The 20665-nt window shown below is 54.3% G+C and overlaps 8 protein-coding genes across 8 annotated transcripts; 4 read left to right on the forward strand and 4 right to left on the reverse strand.

Moving 5' to 3' along the window:
• Nucleotides 1-164: 164 nt before the first annotated feature.
• Nucleotides 165-1898, forward strand: PG998_006893 (guanosine-diphosphatase; the record flags this gene model as incomplete). Its single annotated transcript, XM_066873709.1, has 2 exons — nucleotides 165-1774; nucleotides 1841-1898. The coding sequence occupies 2 exons, from the start codon at nucleotides 165-167 to the stop codon at nucleotides 1896-1898; spliced, it is 1668 nt and encodes a 555-aa protein (XP_066729654.1).
• Nucleotides 1899-2351: 453 nt separating this feature from the next.
• Nucleotides 2352-3878, reverse strand: PG998_006894 (uncharacterized protein; the record flags this gene model as incomplete). The annotated part of the gene is made up of 2 exons (XM_066873710.1): nucleotides 2352-3656; nucleotides 3735-3878. The coding sequence occupies 2 exons, from the start codon at nucleotides 3876-3878 to the stop codon at nucleotides 2352-2354; spliced, it is 1449 nt and encodes a 482-aa protein (XP_066729655.1).
• A 288-nt stretch (nucleotides 3879-4166) lies between these two features.
• Nucleotides 4167-4892, reverse strand: PG998_006895 (prion-inhibition and propagation-domain-containing protein; the record flags this gene model as incomplete). The annotated part of the gene is made up of 1 exon (XM_066873711.1): nucleotides 4167-4892. The coding sequence occupies one exon, from the start codon at nucleotides 4890-4892 to the stop codon at nucleotides 4167-4169; it is 726 nt and encodes a 241-aa protein (XP_066729656.1).
• An 826-nt stretch (nucleotides 4893-5718) lies between these two features.
• On the reverse strand, nucleotides 5719-6321 carry PG998_006896 (uncharacterized protein; the record flags this gene model as incomplete). The annotated part of the gene is made up of 1 exon (XM_066873712.1): nucleotides 5719-6321. One exon carries the CDS (start codon nucleotides 6319-6321, stop codon nucleotides 5719-5721), a length of 603 nt encoding a protein of 200 aa, XP_066729657.1.
• A 1511-nt stretch (nucleotides 6322-7832) lies between these two features.
• PG998_006897 (uncharacterized protein) lies at nucleotides 7833-8877 on the forward strand (the record flags this gene model as incomplete). The annotated part of the gene is made up of 7 exons (XM_066873713.1): nucleotides 7833-7850; nucleotides 7927-7980; nucleotides 8089-8184; nucleotides 8269-8448; nucleotides 8505-8549; nucleotides 8606-8708; nucleotides 8768-8877. The coding sequence occupies 7 exons, from the start codon at nucleotides 7833-7835 to the stop codon at nucleotides 8875-8877; spliced, it is 606 nt and encodes a 201-aa protein (XP_066729658.1).
• Nucleotides 8878-10284: 1407 nt separating this feature from the next.
• On the forward strand, nucleotides 10285-11806 carry PG998_006898 (uncharacterized protein; the record flags this gene model as incomplete). The annotated part of the gene is made up of 3 exons (XM_066873714.1): nucleotides 10285-10533; nucleotides 10632-11426; nucleotides 11489-11806. The coding sequence occupies 3 exons, from the start codon at nucleotides 10285-10287 to the stop codon at nucleotides 11804-11806; spliced, it is 1362 nt and encodes a 453-aa protein (XP_066729659.1).
• A 2256-nt stretch (nucleotides 11807-14062) lies between these two features.
• PG998_006899 (uncharacterized protein) lies at nucleotides 14063-15220 on the forward strand (the record flags this gene model as incomplete). Its single annotated transcript, XM_066873715.1, has 1 exon — nucleotides 14063-15220. One exon carries the CDS (start codon nucleotides 14063-14065, stop codon nucleotides 15218-15220), a length of 1158 nt encoding a protein of 385 aa, XP_066729660.1.
• Nucleotides 15221-15880: 660 nt separating this feature from the next.
• Nucleotides 15881-18752, reverse strand: PG998_006900 (uncharacterized protein; the record flags this gene model as incomplete). The annotated part of the gene is made up of 3 exons (XM_066873716.1): nucleotides 15881-17847; nucleotides 17941-18280; nucleotides 18357-18752. The coding sequence occupies 3 exons, from the start codon at nucleotides 18750-18752 to the stop codon at nucleotides 15881-15883; spliced, it is 2703 nt and encodes a 900-aa protein (XP_066729661.1).
• Nucleotides 18753-20665: the final 1913 nt, after the last annotated feature.

Genomic DNA, 20665 nt, shown 5'->3' on the forward strand with positions numbered 1-20665 from the left:
CTTGTCTTACGTTCCCCTAAGGTTTTAATCAACTCGAGTCGCAGTCAACTTTCTGCCAATCGTTACTTTTCTTCTTTTTCCTCCACGCTCGTTCCTATCCCTCCTCAGCCTTAATCCCACGTCCCTTCGGCAAAGGGGCGATCGTTTTTGGTCCAGCTGTCTACATGCGACGAACATCCGTCTCGTTACCGACGAAGCAGGTTGCTCGCGACCCTCACGAGAAACCCGGCCGCTACGACACCAGTTACGGACAGCACCCGCACCGCGGTGAAACCGGCATCCTGGAGAAACTACCACCGGCCAGCATGAATTCAGCACAAAAGGCGCGGTGGTTGAAGACCACTGCGATCGTTGTGTTTCTGATTTTCCTCTTCTACTACTTCTCCCCGCGGGGCGCAGACATCTACACCGGCGTCGCCCCTTCGACATCCAAAGGCGGCCAGGCTCCTTCCGACTCGTCCTACGGCACCGATAAATGCACAAAGTCTTTCTCCAAGGAGAAGCCCATCGTCCAATATGTCCTCATGATCGATGCCGGCAGCACTGGATCCCGTATCCACGTCTACAAGTTCAACAACTGCGGCCCGACTCCTGAGCTGGAGAAGGAGGAGTTCAAGATGACTGAAAAGAGCGTTGGTGGCTTGAGCAAGTATAAGGACGACCCCATTGCCGCCGCGAAGACCTTGGATGATCTGATGACCGTGGCCATGACCACCGTTCCCGATAAGCTCAAGGGATGCAGCCCTGTTGCTGTCAAGGCGACCGCTGGCCTGCGCATGATTGGCGCCGAAGCCAGTGACAAAATCTTGGAGTCTGTCCGAAACCACTTGGAGAAGGACTACCCCTTCCCCGTGGTTTCCCGTGAGGAGAACGGTGTCGCTATCATGGACGGTTCTGACGAGGGTGTCTACGCTTGGATCACGACAAACTACCTGCTCGGCAAGATTGGCGGCCCTGACCAGAGCCCTACTGCTGCCATCTTCGACCTTGGTGGTGGTTCTACCCAGATCGTCTTCGAGCCTACCTTTAAGGGAACGGCTAATGGCGGTATGCCTGAGAAGATGGCTGAGGGTGATCACAAGTACAAGCTTGCCTTCGGTGGTCGGGACTTTGAGCTGTACCAGCACTCTCACTTGGGTTACGGTCTGATGGCTGCCCGCAACTCTATTCATCTCACCCTTATCGAGGACATTGCCAAGGGCCAGACTGACAACGCGTGGCTCAGCAAGCCCATTGTCAACCCCTGCATAAACGCTGGCCAGTTTGATACGATCAAGGTCGATTTGGGCGACAACCATGGTGCTCTGGGCAAGGGCAAGATTGAAGTGAACATGACTGGCCCTGCGTCCCCGGCTCCAGCTCAATGCCGCAGCTTGGCCGAGCGCATTCTGAAGAAGGATTCCTCTTGCACACTTGCGCCCTGCTCTTTCAACGGTGTTCACCAGCCCTCGCTCGCCAAGACGTTCGCCAAGGAGGACGTCTTCGTCTTCTCTTTCTTCTATGACCGCCTCAAGCCCCTCAACATGCCCGAATCCTTCACCCTGCGCGAGCTCCACGACCTTACCAACACGGTGTGCGGCGGCGAGAAGGCCTGGGAGGTTTTCAGCAACATCCCCGATGCTATGGATGAGCTCCGTGGCCGCGGCGAGTACTGCCTCGACCTGAACTTCATGATCGGTCTCCTGCACACCGGCTACGACATGCCCATTGACCGCGAGGTCCGCATTGCCAAGAAGATCAAGGACAATGAGTTGGGCTGGTGCCTCGGTGCTAGGTAAGCTATTATATCCCCCCTCCTGGCAATGGTGATGAGTTAATGCTAATACAATGTTTTCAACAGTCTGCCTCTGCTGGCTAAGAACTCGGGATGGACCTGCAAGGTGTCTGAGATTCACTAGGAGCGTCTCGAGCACGATACACTAAGGTTAGGATGACTTATCTGCGTGCAGACAACATGTTCATCTCTTAGAATTCAAGAATAATGACACTGGGAAGGACGGATTGATACGGATTGAACGAAAAAGATCATAAGCCATACTCGTTTCGAAGATGTTACGTTGTGGCCGGCGTTGTTGGGTTTCATCATTGTATAAAATACGGTGCACACCCAATGTGGTGGTTTCTGGGTTAGATGAGGTCTACGATGTACAGAAGAAGTTTATTCATGACCCTACCAAGACCAACATGAAAGAAGTATATACCACGTCCTAGTAGAGTGATGGTGAACCGTGGCCTCATGTAAATAAATGTTGCTACGAAAAGCAAGTACTTACGTACCGCGTCTGTAGAAGTATTGCAAGTGATTTTGGCATGTATAATACTATTAATTCCGACTACGAAGATGTATTCTTCTACAATGCGGCGGCTACCATTCCTATAACATCCTCGACGACGTCCTCGGGCCCGACCCCCTCAAGCAGCTGCTCGACGGCTGCGCCGTCGCTGCCCCACTGCATGCTGCGCTCCTTGGCGGGCGCAACGATGCGGACGCGGTGCAGGTAGATCTTCTTGGCGGCGAGCACGACGAGCGCGGGCGTGACGTAGTCGAGCCCGTGGAGCGCCGCGAGGCTCTGCATGAGATGGCCGAAGTGCTGGGTCGCGAAGGGCGTGACGCCGCTGCCGCGCCCGCCGCCGACGGCCCGGTGCATCCGCAGGTGCGACACCATGTTCATCTGGTACCGCAGGACCTCGATGTCGATGTGCACTTGGCGGCTCGCCGTGGACAGGGCGGCAATCTCACTTTCGGTGAAGGAGGGGAAGGGGGAGGGTGGGGAGGCGGTGAAGTCGGTATGTATCGGTTGCGGCTGCATTCGGGTCGTTGCTGTGGCCGACTTCGTTGGTGCTGATGCGGGTGCTTTGGGCAGAGGTGGCTCGTAGGCGCTGCTGGATGCGGCGAAGTACTGGGCCGACGACATGCTACCCCGTAGACTACGCCTGCGGACGACGCTCTCGCCGCTTAGGCTTTCACTGCTGCTGTGATACCTGTCCCCATCAAGATCTATCACGCTGTCGTCGTCGTTCGTGTCTCGGCGGCGGAGGCCCCCGGCACCAGCACCATATTGCTCGTCCCGCTCCTCCAGCCGGGCGAAGCCGTCCTCCGGGTCGTGCCAGTGCGCTATGTAGAGGAAGTCGTTGAGGTGCTCGGTGACGCGGGCCTGGCCGGCGCTGTCGGCGCCCAGGACGGCCACGAACAGGAACTGCTTGGGCGCCGCCTGCACGCTCGTGCGCGTGAAGATGCGCCGCGTCCGCAGCAGCTCCAGCGCCTGGATCTGCACGGCCTTGGGCGCCCGGTCCAGGTCGCGCGCCAGCACCAGGTTGGCGATCTGCGGACTGTGGTGCGTGTAGGAGCCGCCCCCTCCGGACCGGTGGTGGTGGTGGGAGTACGGTGTAGACGATAGGGGCGTAAGGGCCCGGAGGGCGCCGTTGTTGTGGTTGTGGTTGTTGTTGTTGTTGTGGTTCGCGTGCGAGGGGCGCAGCTTGTTGTTGAAGTAGGATTCGCCGGGGTGGCCGCGTGTGAGTACGGGCGAGGACGAGCGCGAGTTGGCCGATGCTGTCGGGGATTGCGGGAGGAGGATGGCGGCGGCGAAGTCGTCGAGGGTTGTTTGCGCAGTGCAGTTCACGACGGCGGATTTGAGGTTGAAGGTTTGGGCAGCGACCTAGTTCATAGCGGCAGATGTTAGCTCTGCCCATCGATGCGCTCCTGGTTTGTGGTGTTGACGGAAATCGCAGCCTACCAATTGCAGTTCGTCGACGAGATCGTCCAGGGATTCCGGCTCGGTGCTGATGATGCAGTGTTCGCGACTCATGAGGCAGAGTAGTGCCGCCAGATCCAGGTCGCCCAGGCCTTGGACCTTCTGCAGCAGTTCCTCATCCGCCATTGAAATACTGGCCAAGGCCTCTCAATGCCATTGGCGTTTGCTGGAGAAGTCGGAGGCGGCAGTAGACGGTGAAGATGGTTTTATTAAATATTAAATGCATAAGGTTGGTCTGGTCCCATTCGGAATGACGTTGGGAACTTGAGGCCCCTTGCAGGCCCGCGGGTAGTCCCGGTCCAAGCCCACCTGCCACCCCCCAATCGGTACTACAATACTCGACTTATGAATTGACAACACCACCACTAAGATGAACTGTTCCCACGTATGTAACTAATTGTAGCGGATGGCTTCTCAACCAATATCTCCCCTGAGATGTTCCGGTCCTAAAATTTCTTCATGTTGCTGGAGAAAGGTGGTAGTTGTTTTGCTGTCCCCATCTTTCTGGCCAAGACGATTCTGACTGCGGCAACGAAACGGTCGTGTGCAAAACAACGACTTCATGGATGCTCGCGACCTCAATCTCGAATGTGTGCTGCGTTTTTCCTGTTCGAAGAGGTGTAGTTTCTCTGTCACGAAATATAGCGAATCGATGCGGTTCTTCAACCTTGGCAGCAAGGTCTCGAACGCGGCTCTGTCTTTCAGCGCCCATCGAAAGGCACCCAAGACGCCGGCCTGTTTCTTCGTCTGCTTGATACGGTCGAGGTACAAGCCTTTCTCGACGAAGTTTGTAGTGGCACCCAGAGTAGTAATCAGGTTGGTACCCTGTGCTATTTGGTATCTTCGTACAATTTTGCTTGCATCCTCGAGCAGGAGGGCGATTGCTTCCAACTGGATCTGGACCATGGCTTTTACTCGGACATCGTCTAGGCGGCGGTCAGGTCCACCTTTGTCGAAGAAGCCCGACATCCTGGCCCATACATGAACCCGGAATTGTTGGCTTGAGTATTCTTTCTGAAGGAGAGTGAAGTCTTTTCCGACGGAGCATCCAGCCTGAATGAGGTCGAAGCCCTGGAGGCAAACGGACAATACACCAACTACCCCCAGAACGCCGAGGGTAGTACCCAACGGGTCGGCCATTATTCAGCTATGGGAAGTCGTTAGAATTGAATCGTTTAAGAGGGTTATTGAAAAATCTGAGAAGAAAGAATAGGCGGCCAGGGAACCGTCACCGGATTCTATTCTGATGAGCGAGTGATGAAATGCTGAGAAACTCAGGGGGCATTGGGAGTACATAAAGATTTTAGATCTCAGTAGGCCTCGGTTGGGACACTCTGCAAGTATATGTGCCTGTAGTCCCTCAACACCGACAAGCAGCAACAGGCTATTCTAAGTGACATGTTGCTTATGGCTGACCGAAGACCAAAAATGTGCTGTCCCACTCAGCGAGTGAGGTACACTGGTGGTGGCAGGGAACACAGCCTCAGCCTCAGTGCAAGCACACAGATAAGGTGCTTCCTGCATTTTGTATTTGGTAATACACATATCAGTCGAGACCCACAAACAGACAGTAAAAACAGAATACATGTCTTCGCCGGTGTATGGTGATAATATGATGGTGGATAACTGGGTATTGATACAAGGCCGTGACCCTCTAGCTTTCGACCTCCCTTTTCTCTCCCTCGCCACTCTCATGACAAACGTACACAAGGAGAGCTATTGTACAAGATAGCCGTGAAGTAGACACAACGAGAAATAATCAAAAGTCACAGCTCAATTTGTTGTACGACTAGTCCCTCGTACAACCTAGGCATTCCAATCATTTTCCTTCCCAGTTCGTCCACCGCTATGAGACAGAAATCAGCAAAAGTGGTTCTCGTACTCGCCTGCCTGCTCAAGGAGTACGCAAGTACGTCATCAAGATCAAGCCGAAGTACCAAGATTTCCAAACGAAAACAGTGATTACTTACGAATTCCAGAACTTCTTGTCCACCTTGTCGTCGGCCGCGGAGGCGGCGCGATCGTGCCGCTTGTCGAAGTCGACGTTATGCTGCTCGACCTCCCGTTTCTGCTCCTCGCTCAGCCCCGACTTTGCAGCTGGTGTCATGCTTTGATTGAGGATCTTGGGCTGGGGGCTGCCCTCGCCTTGGGGTCCCTTCAGTGCCTCACCTCCCTTGTTGGACGCCTGCCCGCCAACGCTGCCACCCGTAGGGCTGGATCCGGTCTCCTTTGCCTCCTTGGACCGCGCGCCGCCCGACTGCGCGCTAGCGTCCTCGGGACTCTTGCCGCCGCCGCCGCCGCCGCCGCTCTCGTTCGCCTTGGTCGGCCCGCCGCCGGTGCCCTTGCCGACGTCCGGCGGCGAGGGGCCGGGGTGCTCCGACTTCTCCTGCGCTTTGGAGGCGCCCGGCTGGCCTTGCGGGTCCTTGCTGCCGTCGCCATAGCCTTGGGCCATCACTCGGGGAGTAGTCGCGATGCTGCGACGGTAGACCACTGATTGCGTGGCGGCGGTTGCACTGGGTGCTGCTGTACGAGCTGCCCGGAGGGCGTTGCTGATGCGAATTGCAACCATTTTGAAGTCTTTGTCTGTGTATTCTTGGGATGATTTTGGAACCAATTCGTCTGGTAAGTGCTGGTATTTGGAATTGGGGTGATGTAGACCTGGTTAAAGTTGTTTGGGATAAATGAGCAGCGAGATGTCGTGTAAGTGATGTCTGCCGAAGTAACTGTCTATGATGATGGTGTATGACATCATGGGCTGGACATGTAAGGAGCTTGAGCTGCACGCGTGCTCACATTTCACTCGATGCAGTCATGACCGCTACAGGCCCGGAAATTCGTATGCAGATCTAGGATCAGTCCCTCCGGGTAGCTGTCTTTGTGACGCTTGCTATGCAGAGTTTCTGGCGTTATGCTGATAGATACATCCTACTTAACCGTGAGTATTGGCCTACAACCCGAGCTACTTGAGGTAGGCGGCCGGTCTACCAATGCATAACAAATGGCATTAAACCTATCATAACTTCCAATGATTTGTTCTTCCGTTGTTCGACCTAGTAATTGGGAATGCTCACCGCGAAGCCAGGTGGTCTGGCAAGCTGCTCGTGGTTGTGCAATCACGATATATATCACAAGCCCGCCAACATGATAGACAGTATCGAATTGGCCAAAACCCAGTTTTAGGTCAATTGTCGGGGGTGTTTTCACTGCAATTTTAGATCTGCTGAGGACATGAATATTCGATTACACTGCATACGGAAGAAGATGAGGGGATTGGTTTCATCCCCAAGCATATGTCGAAGAGTATGCAGTGCGTTTTCAAGCTTTGTCAAAGAACAGCCACCAGCATGAGCTCCTACAAACATAATTGCTCAGGCCGGGATCTGTCGGATTGGCACAGCAGTGGCTCCTTAGGCACAGACTGACGGACTCACTTGGGATCGTGCAATATAGTTATGTGTCTCGCAGTAACTACCTGCCCATACAATGCGGTGTAAGGAAATCAAGTGGTTGGAGAGTAGTATGTATGTTAGGCAACTATGAAGGAACCCGCCTGCCCGCCTGTCACAGCATGATTGGATTGTGCCTGACTTGGGGGGCGCTTGGGCCATTCGTTGTCCTGTGGTAACGTGCTGGCATTTTATGCTAGCAGCTAGCAGCTAGCATGCTGTACCCCAATGCAGTGGCCGCTGATGAATGGTTAGTACTGGCTCTGGCTACTGGATGGATGGATGGCGGATGGAGCACTGGAGCACTGGAGCACACCTGGGAGCGATAAGCCACCGCTGCTACCCATGATTGCGCATTGTATCAGCCGCCCAGCAGGGTTTAGAGCTCCCGACCGGCCTTCAATTTATTAGATAACCGCCTTCTCTCAACCTCTACCTACAACCCATCAACAACAAAACAATCACCGCCACCCTCCCTCTCCCATCCCAAGCGGCTTACGACAAAGCCAACACGAGCGCATATCACTTGCGCGCCATATAAACGCACTCCGCCCACTGCAAGTGCACCGCTACGGCCATTAGACCGCCCGCAATACCAGAACGAAGGACTTAACCGCCGACTTCGATCCTCATCATGGCTTCTAGGAAGAAGGTTCTCTTGAAGGCATGTCAACACCCAAATACACCGGACCTTCGGAGGCATTCCATATCTGACCATTTACTTGCAGGTTATCATCCTCGGCGACAGCGGTGTTGGCAAGACGAGCTTGATGAACCAATATGTCCGTCCCCCCCATCCAGCATCTCGCTCCCAAACCCGCCAGTCCGACTCCATGGTTTGAGGAATACAATCCAAAGCAGTCATGCTGACTGGACCTTAATGAATACAGGTCAACAAGAAGTTCAGCGCCAGCTACAAGGCTACCATCGGTGCCGATTTCCTGACTCGGGAAGTTCTGGTCGATGATCGTCAGGTGACTATGCAGGTAAGAAAGGCCCAAGCGGAGACACGAGGGGGAGACATAAACATCCGAAACACATGGCGTACAGGACTGACGTGCGGGAAACAGCTCTGGGATACGGCCGGCCAAGAACGATTCCAATCTTTGGGTGTTGCATTCTACAGAGGTGCCGACTGCTGCGTGCTTGTCTTTGACGTCAACAACTCCAAGAGTTTTGAGGCATTAGACAGCTGGCGGGACGAGTTCTTAATCCAGGCTTCGCCTCGTGACCCCGAAAACTTCCCATTTGTAAGACCCCCTTTTAGCCCGTTGGGATAGGGACCATCTACTTATGCAAATAACAGGTTGTGCTAGGTAACAAGATCGATGTTGAGGAAAGCAAGCGGGTGGTGAGTATCCCGTCCTATTTGTGTGGATTCCGGCATGGCGTCTAACCCTCAAGTAGATCTCCAGTAAGAGAGCGGCAACCTTCTGCGCCTCGAAGGGTGACATCCCTTATTTCGAGACCAGTGCGAAAGAGGCCATTAACGTCGAACAAGCTTTTGAAGGTATGCTTTTGTGTTTGTGTTCCACTATTCTCTCTCCAAACCATGCTGATATGTTACAGTTATTGCACGCAACGCGTTGGCGCAGGAGGAGTCGGAAGAGTTCAGTGGTGATTTCCAGGATCCCATCAACATTCACATCGAGAATGATCGGGATGGATGCTCCTGCTAAGGGAGCCCTAGACGAGGTGGTATTGACATACTTTCTGGGACCTCGTTGGGATGTGTACGGCGTAATTGGCTTTTTCTAGGCGTTCATAGCATCGCAGCTACGCTTAAGATGACCTCACACGGTTCATCCGACGTTGTGGTGTAGCATATATCTCTGCATCTGAACAGCATTGCTCTTTCACCCCCGGTTTGGTGCAAGAAAGTGTCCCCTGACAAGATGAATCCTACAATATATACGAACCCACTCTACAATTATTTCCACCTGATACTTGGCCCGGGTCCGAAAAAATGAGTGCATGTCGAGAAGGAAATATAGAAGTAACCCCTGGCCCTGCTGCTTGACGTTCGTGGCACTTGGTGTAACATCTTCCCCATGTAAACGGGCCCAGAGGACTTCGGCGAGTCAGGTCCCTCCCCCGTACCAACCTTGCGAATACCAAATGCCGTATATATCGGTGTGATTTCTGCGTCGGAATTGCCCAGCGTTGGCGCTGTCAGGAACACGGCCCGCCCTGTTGTACGGCCCGCATGACATGGTGGACCGGACCTTGGTGGCGCTGGTGCCCGTGCCGCTTTCTCGTGGGGGAGAGTTCCAAGATGGTTCGTGAGATCTGGGATACGATAGTAGATGGATGGCTGACCTACACAATACACGATAGCATATTCGCTTTTGCCAACTCCTGAGCAATTCATCGTAGCATTCACCATCTCCCTTACCATCAACCGGATTTCACATTACAGGCTTACGTGATCTGGTATCCTGCCATTCATAACCTATCCATCAAAGTGAAGGTAGCAGAACCAACCCGAATAGAGCAACGTGCATTGCTATGTAGCTATACCCAGGTATGAGTTTACCCGAGTTAGGCGTTGCGCGTCCATGGCCCCAAGGGTCTCAAGGGTCTCGAGATTTAGTGGGTCTTCTGAACGGGCGCTGATGCAATTGATGCTGTGGGCCAATCGCCCTGTAAGCCCACCCCCAATGGCGCCCAGGGGAACGATCCAATTAACACCGAACTGCGAACATCTGCATTGAACATCTGTACATCTGTGAAACTTTACCCTCAAAGACGACCGGCAACTGGCGTCATTTGTTGACTATCTTCTTTCATCAAATCCTATCGATTCAGTGTGACCGACGGCGAGTCAACGAGATCTGCTCCATCTCCAGTTTCAAGCCGTAATCGGATTTTTCCACCAAGGAGCGACACATTTTGCGATTCGCCTGAGCCGATGTTGCCGATGTTGCCGCTACACCCGCTGTCATCCTTATCTACGGCCATCCACCAGACGAATCCCGAGCGATAGTTTCAGCGCCGCGAGCCTGACACTTTGTTTCCCCTCTTGCCGGCTCACTTTCTAGCAAGCTAGCGAGTGCTTCCTCCGGTTTATCTTCAACAACAGCATCATGGCTCCGGCAGAGCCCTTGATGCCCGAAAGCCCGGGTTTCGACGGGGATTTCGCGAGGCAGAGGACATCAAACTCGTTCGAGCTCTTGGAGGAGGACATACCATCGACGCCCAACCCAATGAAGAGGAACAGCTCGCCCCCGGCGAAACGGAAATCAGGGCTCGCCAAGGTCGCGAGGAGGACACTGGGCCTCGCGTGCCTACTGGTGACTGTCTTCCTCTGGACAGCCTCCAACTTTCTTGCTAGTGTGAGTTGCCATTGCTCAATCCGCCCGAAGCGATCAGAAACGAAGCATGCCTTCCGGGCAGAAAGCAACAAGCTAACAAGGTGTTTCCGGTGTTGCAGTACATCTTCTCAGATCATACCTACGACAAACCGTTTTTCGTCGTCTACATTAATACATCGATATTTGCCCTTTCTATGATACCCATAACAATTAAATACATTATACAGAATGGCGGGTTCGGTCATGCGAAGGCCGTAGCGCAGCAGTGCTGGGACGAGCGGTCGTTCGCGCCGCTCGACGGGCCCCGAGGGAAGACGCAGGCGGACGAGGACGACGCGACGGTTGGCGAGCGGCTCCTGGCGGACGAAGAGGGCGGCTTCGAGCAGCAGTACGACGTGCCCGAGCCCGAGCCCGAGGAGCAGCTCACCTTCCGGCAGACGGCGCGGCTGAGCCTCGAGTTCTGCATGATCTGGTTCTTCTCCAACTACTTCGCGTCGGCCTGCCTCGAGTACACGAGCGTGGGCAGCGTCACCATCCTGACGTCGACGAGCAGCGTCTGGACTCTCGTCCTGTGCGCCCTCATGAAGGTTGAGAGCTTCACCGTGCGCAAGCTGGTCGGTGTCCTGGCCTCTCTGGCGGGCATCGTGCTCATCTCCACCGTCGACCTGTCCGGCCAGGACAACGACGAGGACCGTGGCAACTTCCCGCACAAGAGTCAGCGACAGATCGCCATCGGCGATGCCATGGCCTTGTTCAGTGCGCTGGTTTATGGCCTCTACGTGACGGTCATGAAGGTGCGGGTGGGCAACGAAGATCGCGTCAGCATGCCACTTTTCTTCGGGATGGTGGGTGTCTTCAACATCATATTCCTATGGCCGCTTTTCATCATATTGCATGTGACCGGAATAGAAACGGTAAGTTGTTTTATTGTCCCGAATGGATGGAGGGAAGGAGATCGCTAACAAAGCTATTCTAGTTTGAACTGCCACCCACCAGTAAGGTGTTGATCATTATTATACTGAACTCGATATCGTCCTTTATCAGCGATATGTCGTGGGCGTATGCTATGCTGCTCACGACACCACTTCTTGTGACAGTGGGTTTGTCGCTCACCATCCCTCTCTCGCTTATCGGAGAGATGATCCAGTACCAGCAGTTCTCTAGCTTCCTGTATTGGGTGGGTGCCGGCATTGTACTGCTCTCATTCTTGTTTATTAATCACGAAAGTGTGGACGAGGAGAAGCAAGACAAGCCTATTGCTCTGGAAGGTAGTGTTAGAGCGGCAGAAGTCTAGAGCGGTGTGCGAATGTATTTTTGTTTTATGAAACTGAAGGCTAGTTGGGTTAACCAATGGTACCCTAGACATCTCGGCGGTATTGTATGGGGGATATAACGGCGTTCAGACGGCTTGGATCTATGTAGATATCAGATGTGTGAACAGTCTAGAGTATATACATGGAACTGAACTTAACAACCCATATCCAGGAGGATATATCATTGTGATTACCTAACAAGAACCTGCAAAACGGCCAGCTCTCGGTACGATCTTCGTGCTGCATGTCGCCTATCTATATCGAGTTTCCTGTACGTATGAACACGCCGGTTAATTGGATAGACCAGTCTCGTCCGACCAGCCATGGCCTCAATTGGACGACTAGATCCCGGGACTATGTCTGCACAGGCTAGATGGTCCGAGATGCATCTGCTTTCAATCTATTGGATCTTTGAATAATATTCCGAACACACGATTGTGCTAGCCTTCCTGTCATTCGATCGACAGGGGCTCTCTCCACGCATGGTTCTAGATGGCTCCCCCCGCTTCTTTCGTACAGCAACTTCTGAGGAGATCGAGGTGAGGAGAGATACTATGAGAGTTTGACTCATACTTGGACATAAGACAGGAATGGTGGTAATTGCCTGTTGGTTCTCGTAGCATACTGTCACGACTGTCCTTGTGATAGACGCCAATTGCGCACACTGTCGGCCTATATTTCCTCCCTCCCATACCCCATCCGAAACGGGAATGCAGATCGCTGTTACTGAGGCAGATCGAAGGATTGAAACGGGCGGCCCCCTTTGGCTAAGCTAGTTACGTGCTGCTACATGTCTAAAGACGAACGGTCTAGAACCTAGGGGTGGACTAGGGAGCTGGGAGGTGCGGTAGGGGGCATGAAGACAGCCGCCCCCAGCTACGGAGGGAAAGGAAGAAAGAGAGAATGAGGACTGCGCATCTATAATATGGTCACGATATAGTGGCATGTTCTGTTATGGACCGCTTGGATGAACAGACAGGATTGCTCACTCAAATATACACGTATTTTCCTGCGTATTTCCTACGTATTATCCGCTGATCAATTGCGGGTTATCTGGCGGGAATATTGAGTTATCGTCGATAACCAGACTGTCGGGGCGGGTAGCCGCCACCGATGACATCGAAAGTGGGGCCACAGTGACGAAGGGGGTGAAATGGCGAATTTACTAGTCGTGGGATGGGCTTTCCGGATAGTCCATCGCCCCGGCTCCAAATCCCATCCCTCCTGCCAGCCTGCCTCCTGTCTGCTGGCCTGTCTCCCCCAAGCCCCTCATCCGATGAACAAGCCAGTCAGCTTCTGGTTTGATGTCACAGGATCAGATTGGGGGCACAAGGTTGTGTTATCCCAGGCAGTAGGCAGGAGGGGGAGAAGGGAGGAAGACGATGCCCTGGGCACCGGCGATATGATGTAACTTGTGCATGCTTGTTTCTCCAGGTCTCCTTCCGGCAACGGGTCTGTAGGGGCCCAGTAGTCCGCTTATTCGAACTGAAGTGGCCAAGGGCCATCGGCCGCCGTCCTGAATCAGAAGTCGCCCCTGCTCGTCCTTGGGCGGTTCCGGATCCCGGGGAGTGGGCTATGCCAATCTAATGCATCTCAGGTCCGTCTTGCTTCTTTCCTTAAAAAGAAAGAGGCGCGGTGCGTGGCAGATGTTTCTTCTTCCTAGCCTTACATGCCCATCGCTGATTCACTTGTAAGGCTGCGATCGCCGTCCCTCTCTGGTCCCTCAGTCACTCTCCCCTGTCTGTCCATCGCCTACCACCACTTCTGCCACTACCACCTACCAACCGTGGTTGGTCTGATCTCTAACACACAACACACGTTTGCTGGTACCGATCCACGGGCAGCCGTGGCACCTTCCACCAACTTATCTCGTTGGTCAACGCAACTGCTACTGCTAGCCTTTGCTGACGGAGCCAAGCATAAGGCGGTCGCCTGTCACGTCCCACGCGCCCATTCACTTTCTGGCAGATGAGCAAACCGAAGCCCGTGTGACATTAAAGCACACTGCCCACCCTGAACTTCAAACCTCATCGCGACTTGGAACCACAACGCTCTCTCTTTGGCTTCTATCTCCCTACGGACTCCTCTGCTACATGTTTTATAACCCGGCGACATCCAACAAATCTACCATGTTCTGATCAAGAAGCTCTTGTTCTCTCTTGTACGCAACTACTATCAGACCTCCCCCTGCTCAGTACAGCACTTTTCATCTGCTGCGGTTGGATTTCTCACCTATCATGCCATCCAAAATCGAAGAGACGGGCCGGCCTCTCTCTGAAGCTATTAATATTGCAACGAGACCGGTACATACACAGCTGAACAAGCTAGTCATCTACCGGTTACCTCTGGCCGTCCCCCCTCAAGCACAGGACCCGTCGAACTACGTTTCCGGACTATTACACCTTACGCCTATATACAACAGCTTCGAGGCGTTATGGCGGGAGGTTCTGGATTCGCCTGAACCATCTTGGACCGGCATCGTTCCGGACGAGCATTCTTGCGAAGTGTGCGAACCCTCGGCCGCGGTTCACCACAGCCCGCATGTGCTCGACGCACCCCACAAACCCACGGTCTGCTCTCGTATCCACTCACTCTTACACCATGTCCACACCCCGGACCTGGAGCGGACAGACGCCCTCGCCGCTGACATTATGTCCTTAACTGGCTGGTCCACCGAGCTCCTCGAGGAGCAGCTAAACGGCGCGGCGGAATCCCCCGTTCTTGCCGCCTTCCTGCAGCGCATACGCCAGTCCGTACGCGCGAGGCCTCACGTGCTGTTGGCATACGCCTGGGTCCTCTACATGGCGCTCTTCAGCGGCGGGCGCTTTATCCGAGCGTCCCTGGCCCAGATTGAGCCCTCGTTCTGGAACACCGACTGTCTGTCTCTCAACCCGGACCTGCCCCTGCGCTTCTTCACGTTCGACTCGCCCCAGGACGGCGACGAGATCAAGGCTTCCTTCAAGGAGCGTTTCGCGCAGTCGTCGGGGAGCCTTCTGACCGAGGGCGAGAAGGCCGACGTCGTCGAGGAGGCTAAGAAGATATTCGAGTTCATGATCGAGATCGTGGGCGAGCTGGACGGTGTCTGCGGCACCGGGCCTACGCCGGCCCAGGACGCCAAGACCGACGAGGCCGGCGGCGGCATAATGAGCCGCGTGAGCAAGCTGCTTGGCCTCCGGACGCGCGACAGCGTGGTCATCACCAAAGAGCGCCGCGCGTGGGCCAAGCTGTTGGATGCGAAAAGAAAGGTGGATGAAAGCGATGGCGGTAGCGGTGGTAGCGAGAGTGAGCAAGCTGAGCCTACTACTCCCACTGGTGGACACGCTCCTACGTATGGCATGAAGAACCAATCAAATGGCGAGCATGTCCACTTCGCGGGCAGCACTCGCTCCGAGTAAAGGAGTGGAGGATAAACATTCTGAGTGATGACGCATCAGAAACTTCTGCTTATATGTTCACCAGCGCTGTTTGTGTGCTGGGTGGAAGAGATCACAGGAAGCGCATCGAGAGAAAGATGGCGTTCAGGAGTTTTGACGATTTGCATACCTACGATACCCCTATGTACCCTTGAATACAGCTTGCATCAATAGATACCTAGACAGATCTTATTGAATATCATTACAATATTATTGAATTTTCCGCGCCATGGTACACCACCTGTGATCTTTTCTCTCCCCATTTGGGACAAGTTGACGAATGTAAACATTCCCCTGCTAGAGTCTGACATGCTGAGCACTTGAAGGAGTTAAATTGTACCTAAGGGGTGGCAATTTCAGTACAGCTGTTTGTTACGAATAAAAAAGGAAAAAGTAGGAAGAAATACTAATATAATATTTCTTTATGCTATAATCGCATTAGATATATGCTGAATGCTATATGTACAGACTGTCTGGGTATCCTGAATACTATGCTGCAAAACCACCCTGCCCGTCAAAAGGCAAAACAAAAACAAAAAAGAACGCCGCCAGCGCCTTGCAATGCATGAGCCTTGGCCCCCAGGCTAAAAAGAAGAAGACGCTAGAAGAAATAGAGGCGAGTTACTACTACCCTCTCTCCTATTACCACTCCAACCCCCGCATGACCCTCGAGCGCTTCGCATTCCTGTAAGCCGGAAGCTTAGGATCCACGATAGGCCCGTCGTCGCCACCGCCGCCCGGACACTCGTTGAACCAAGTATAAGCGCGGTTCGTGATGGGCAGGACCTGGACCAAGTCGGCGCGGCCCTTGCCGCCGAGGTTGGCGAAGTGCAGGTTGGCGCCGCGCTCGCCGACGCTCGGGTAGAGGACGCCGCGGTTCTCCCAGGTGAAGGAGCTGCCGCCCGTCTGCTGGCGGCCCTTGTTCTTCATGACGGTGCCCTGCCCGCTGTACTTGTCGACCCAGATCAGGTCGGCGCGCCCGGAGCCCTCGACGTCGGCGAAGCGCAGGTTCGCCCGGTCCCAGCCCTCGCTGAACTTGATCTGCCCCACGTCCGCGATGCCCGTCTTCGTGTTGAGGAATCCCGTCGTGCGCCCGTCCTTCTCGAGGCAGAGGTAGTCGGCGCGCCCGTCGCCGTCGATGTCGGCCAGCCGCAGGCCGCGGTCGAACAGGTTGACGCCCCAGCCCTGGTTGCACTTGTTGGAGCCGTCGATGAAGCCCTTGTACTCGAAGGTGAACTTGCCCGTGGCCTTGTCGTAGCCGTTGCGCCACCACTCGAGCGCGCCGTCCGACTTGCGCTGTGACAGGACGTCGCATTTGCCGTCGCCATCCCAGTCAGCAAGGTGGATGGAGCGCCGGTTGCGGCCGATATTAAACAGGGTCTTGGTGTCCTCCTTCCAGTTGGGCGGGCTGTGGTTGTTGAGGTACAGCTCGGCCTTGTCGCCGGCCGACCACACCCAAAGGTAGTCGTCGGACCCGCTGCCTGTCATGTCGCAGTAATAGACACCGTCGCCCTTGCGTCGCAGGCCGCCCTCGCCGAGGTTTTGGTAGACCGTGACCTCGATGTTGTTGCCGGCGGGCTTCATCCAGATGTAGTCCAGGCGTCCAGAGCCGTAGACGCGGCCAAGCTTGATCTCGGAACCGCGGCCAATGCCCGCGTGAGTTTGTCCCGCCGAAACCCAGTCCGGGACCATACCGGTACCCCAGCCGCGCTGGTTGATCCAGGTCTCGACCTGGCCCTGGTCGCCGATGTACATCCAGTCGGATCGGAAGTTGCCGTTCATGTCACCCATGCGAACCATGTTCTTGTTGGGCTTGCCCTTGCCAGTGAAGACGACGTCGCCGCCGCCTTCGGCCTTCGCGAAACTCTGCCAGAACGAGGGTTTGTCTCCGGAGCCGGCGTTGCGCCAGCAGCGAATGTCGCCATTGTTTTCTTGAATGCAATAGTCGGCACGGCCGTCTCCATCGATATCGGCAACCAGGATATCGCCAGGACCGTAAGGCCCAGGAGAAGCCATGATCTCGCCGACGCTCTCGAAGCGGGGCGGGTTTCCGCCTCGGTTAAGAGCCACTGACGCTTGCCCCTGAGCGCCAATGCACCACAGATCGTCCAAACCGTCATTGTTCAGATCACCCCACACATGCGCAACGTTGCCGTCGCATCGGAAGGGCAGGCCGAAGTCGATCGTTGAAGTGGAATACTTGCCTCCGCTGTTGAGGTAGTACGAGTACCTATTGGAACCATCGCCCTGTCGCTCAATCTTGACGAGCTCGTCCGTCTCGCCGCCTCGGTCAGCGCCGCCAAGGTTAACAAGCTGCGCGAACTGGTATTGAATTGAGGACGAGCTGGGCACGGTGAAAGTAATGCCGGGTGCAGAGCGATGTCGGTAGTTTCCATCGTCGGCACCGGTACCCTCGAGCTGGGTCTGAACGGGGCCGCGACCTGCAACATCCTTGGATTTAGCACACGTTTTGCCTCCAGAGCCGCCTTCCGTCTCTTTCTTGTCATCGATGTGGCTACTTGGTGCCTTTAGCTTGCCCTCGGCTCTTTGGAAAGCTGCCCACCAAGCTGCGGCCATCTTTCTATAACCGTCATCGGTAGGGTGGACACCTGCAAAACACCGTTTAGCACGCTTTTCGCAAGGGATCCAGGGGTAGCTAGTAGGGCTCATTGGCATCCTCTTCGCATCGGGATGTTACCTACCATCGCTGGTAATGTCGCTCATCGTCAGTTGCATTTCTGCGATATACACTCCATTGGCCTCATCCTTGAGGCCTTTGAACTGCCTGTTGACATTATCAACGCAAGACTGGCGAGTGGCAGACGGCACTAGTGTGGACAAAAGAATGGTGGTCTCCGGGATCTCCTTCTTCAGAAGGTCAAGCATCGCCTTCATTCTCTTGCCGGCGTTATCCACATCGATGTTTTGTATGCAGTCGTTGGTACCCGCGTTGATCGTGACGAGATTGGGGCGCAGGTGGGCGTTATCCTTGGCAGCCCCCGTAACTTGAGAGATGACCCAGCCCGGATGGCCTTCATTCTCCTATACATGAGGAAAGTTTCAAGTTTAGTAAAGCCATCTATGCATGATAATATGGATGTGATCGTATGAAACGTACCTTGTCATTCATGTTTCCATCCTGTTTGGAACCCACCATGTTCACATTCCATCCGGCGAAACGAAGCTGGTCCCGAATGTGCTTCCGGTAGCCGTTGCCATCGGTGGACCGGATGCCTTGTGTGATAGATGCGCCGAGTGGCATGACTCTCAGGAAGAACTTGTCGGCCCTCGTGTTCAGGTCGTTTTCCCTTTCGTCGTTCACGTACGGAGAGGTGGCGTTGATGTCCTGTGTCGATTCCAACACCGATAGCGTCGCGGGTGCCACCACATCGGGGCCGAATTCCTCGGCAACCCATGGCGAGGGCCCGTCAAGAGTTGCTGCTACACCTTGAAGGACGGCGCTGGCAGCCAGGAAGGCTCCGCCAAGCATCTTCATGGTCGCCGAAGAAGCCATGGCGCGAGGTCGAGTCGTGTGTTAGTGAGGAGCACCGATAAGTAAACGAGAGTGGCCGGTTTTCATATAGTCTCTTGAGCCATGATAGCAAGTGAGAGCGGATCATGACCCTTCAGGGCTACCCTCCATCTTATACAGAAACCCATGGTGAGCTTGCTTATTGCGGGAGAGACTGCGCCGGAAGGATCCAGGAATCCAGGGTGGTGCATGTGGATCTTCATTTTGAGTCGCGCATACCATGTGCCATACGAAGAAACGGACGATACCACCTACACGGGCGCCGAGCCTCCAATTCTGCCGGCGCAGTCCTGACCAGGGGGTCCCCATGAAAAACCCAGGCTACCCTGCGCTAAGAGGCAGCGTATACAGCGTATACTCGCGCACGAGGCAAGCGAGACCCCGAAGTGTTGTCCCAGTTTCCGCAAACAGTCGGGTGACCCACTTGAGAGCTCAGACTATTAGGAGCGACCTGCGCCGTGCCCGCACTTCGGGCCAGGCTAGAACGCATCGTGAAGACTCGCCCTCACCCACGTGCAGGTCGAGAAAAGTTCGACCGGTCCAGAGTCCGTAGACCATCAAGAGTTTGCCTGCAGGAGAGAGTCACGAGCCAGACGTATACGAGAGACAGACGGGAAAGAAAAACAGGCTATGTTCGGACCTCACCGCACGTTCTTGCGAGCTATACAGAGTAAGCAAGTGGTGAGCCATCGTGAGATAGTCGGGCGGGGTTCATATGGAGTTTGGTCAGCATAAGCAGGCTATGTGGTCTCAGCCCTTCCCATGAATGTTTACTGCAAGCAAGCAATCAGATTGGGACTGCTGAAAGGCGGCAGGCCGTATGACCGTGTAAACACAGACGTGCGGCAGACACATCTCGCATGAGTGTCGCATACACGGACCGTTGATAGTCGCACAACATCGAGGGACGGGACCTCGTAACAAGGCAGAGAGGTAGGCTCTGGATTAGAGCGAGCTAGCAAGCGATGCCAAAACATCGAGAATCCATGTGAGAACCAAGTCGGAGCCGGAGCCGCTTGGCATGTGCAATTTGTGTGTGTAAATATGTGTGCCCTGTTAAGATTAAAAGTGCATGCAAGGGTAAGAGAGAGGGACGGGGTGTCCATCTTTGCCAAGATCGGATGTGATATTATTTTTGGCATCGTGGGTGAGGCCACTAGTTCGCACCTGGGGCGAAGCTTCTTTTTAGGGGTGGTTCAAGAGGTTTCCCCCATGCTGCCCTGTCAATCGCTGCCTAATGGGGTAAGCAAGCTAGACGAAAAGCCCTGTTGTGTTTTCTCGGCATCAGCATCCTGGCGTGGCATCCTTCCCATTGATCCCCTGCCATCTCTGAGAGAGAGGAAGAGAAGGAAAGAGAGGGAAAAGACGGGAAAAATGTGTCAGAACTTTGGTTCGTCTGATTACCCCAAGCCGAAAGGATCAGACGCGGTTGATTGATGACCATCCATCACAGTAAGCTTACAATAAACTAAGTACTCCATCTATCATACATTGTGACATTGCAATTGAGCAGGAACATCTGCCAATTGCTTGGTGCAATTGGCATCATCCTGTGGGACAGCACATTTTTCGCATCTCATACTTGTTGATTACATCGTACGTTCATAAGCGACGCCGTAGCTCAACCAAAACTTGCACCCTTTCGGCATTGATCAGCCGTCTGATCGGTCTAGTGTTGGGCCATAACTGACAGTGCTGCTCAGCTGTTGCGTTGCACCTCGAGTTTTAGAGTCATGATGGTGCTGGTAAGTAGTAGGGGCTGAGATGGACCCTAATTTCCAATGGCGTCGGCAAAGAACAGCAGATTCGGCATGCGTCCGGTTCTATTGTGTTGACTGCTTCAGGTCTGGACCAGCGCATGCACACATTACATAAAACCTGCAAATACGGAGTAT

Source organism: Apiospora kogelbergensis (genome assembly GCF_038363985.1).
Source record: "Apiospora kogelbergensis strain CBS 113332 chromosome Unknown utg000005l_segment0_segment0, whole genome shotgun sequence".
Lineage (NCBI taxonomy): Eukaryota > Fungi > Ascomycota > Sordariomycetes > Amphisphaeriales > Apiosporaceae > Apiospora > Apiospora kogelbergensis.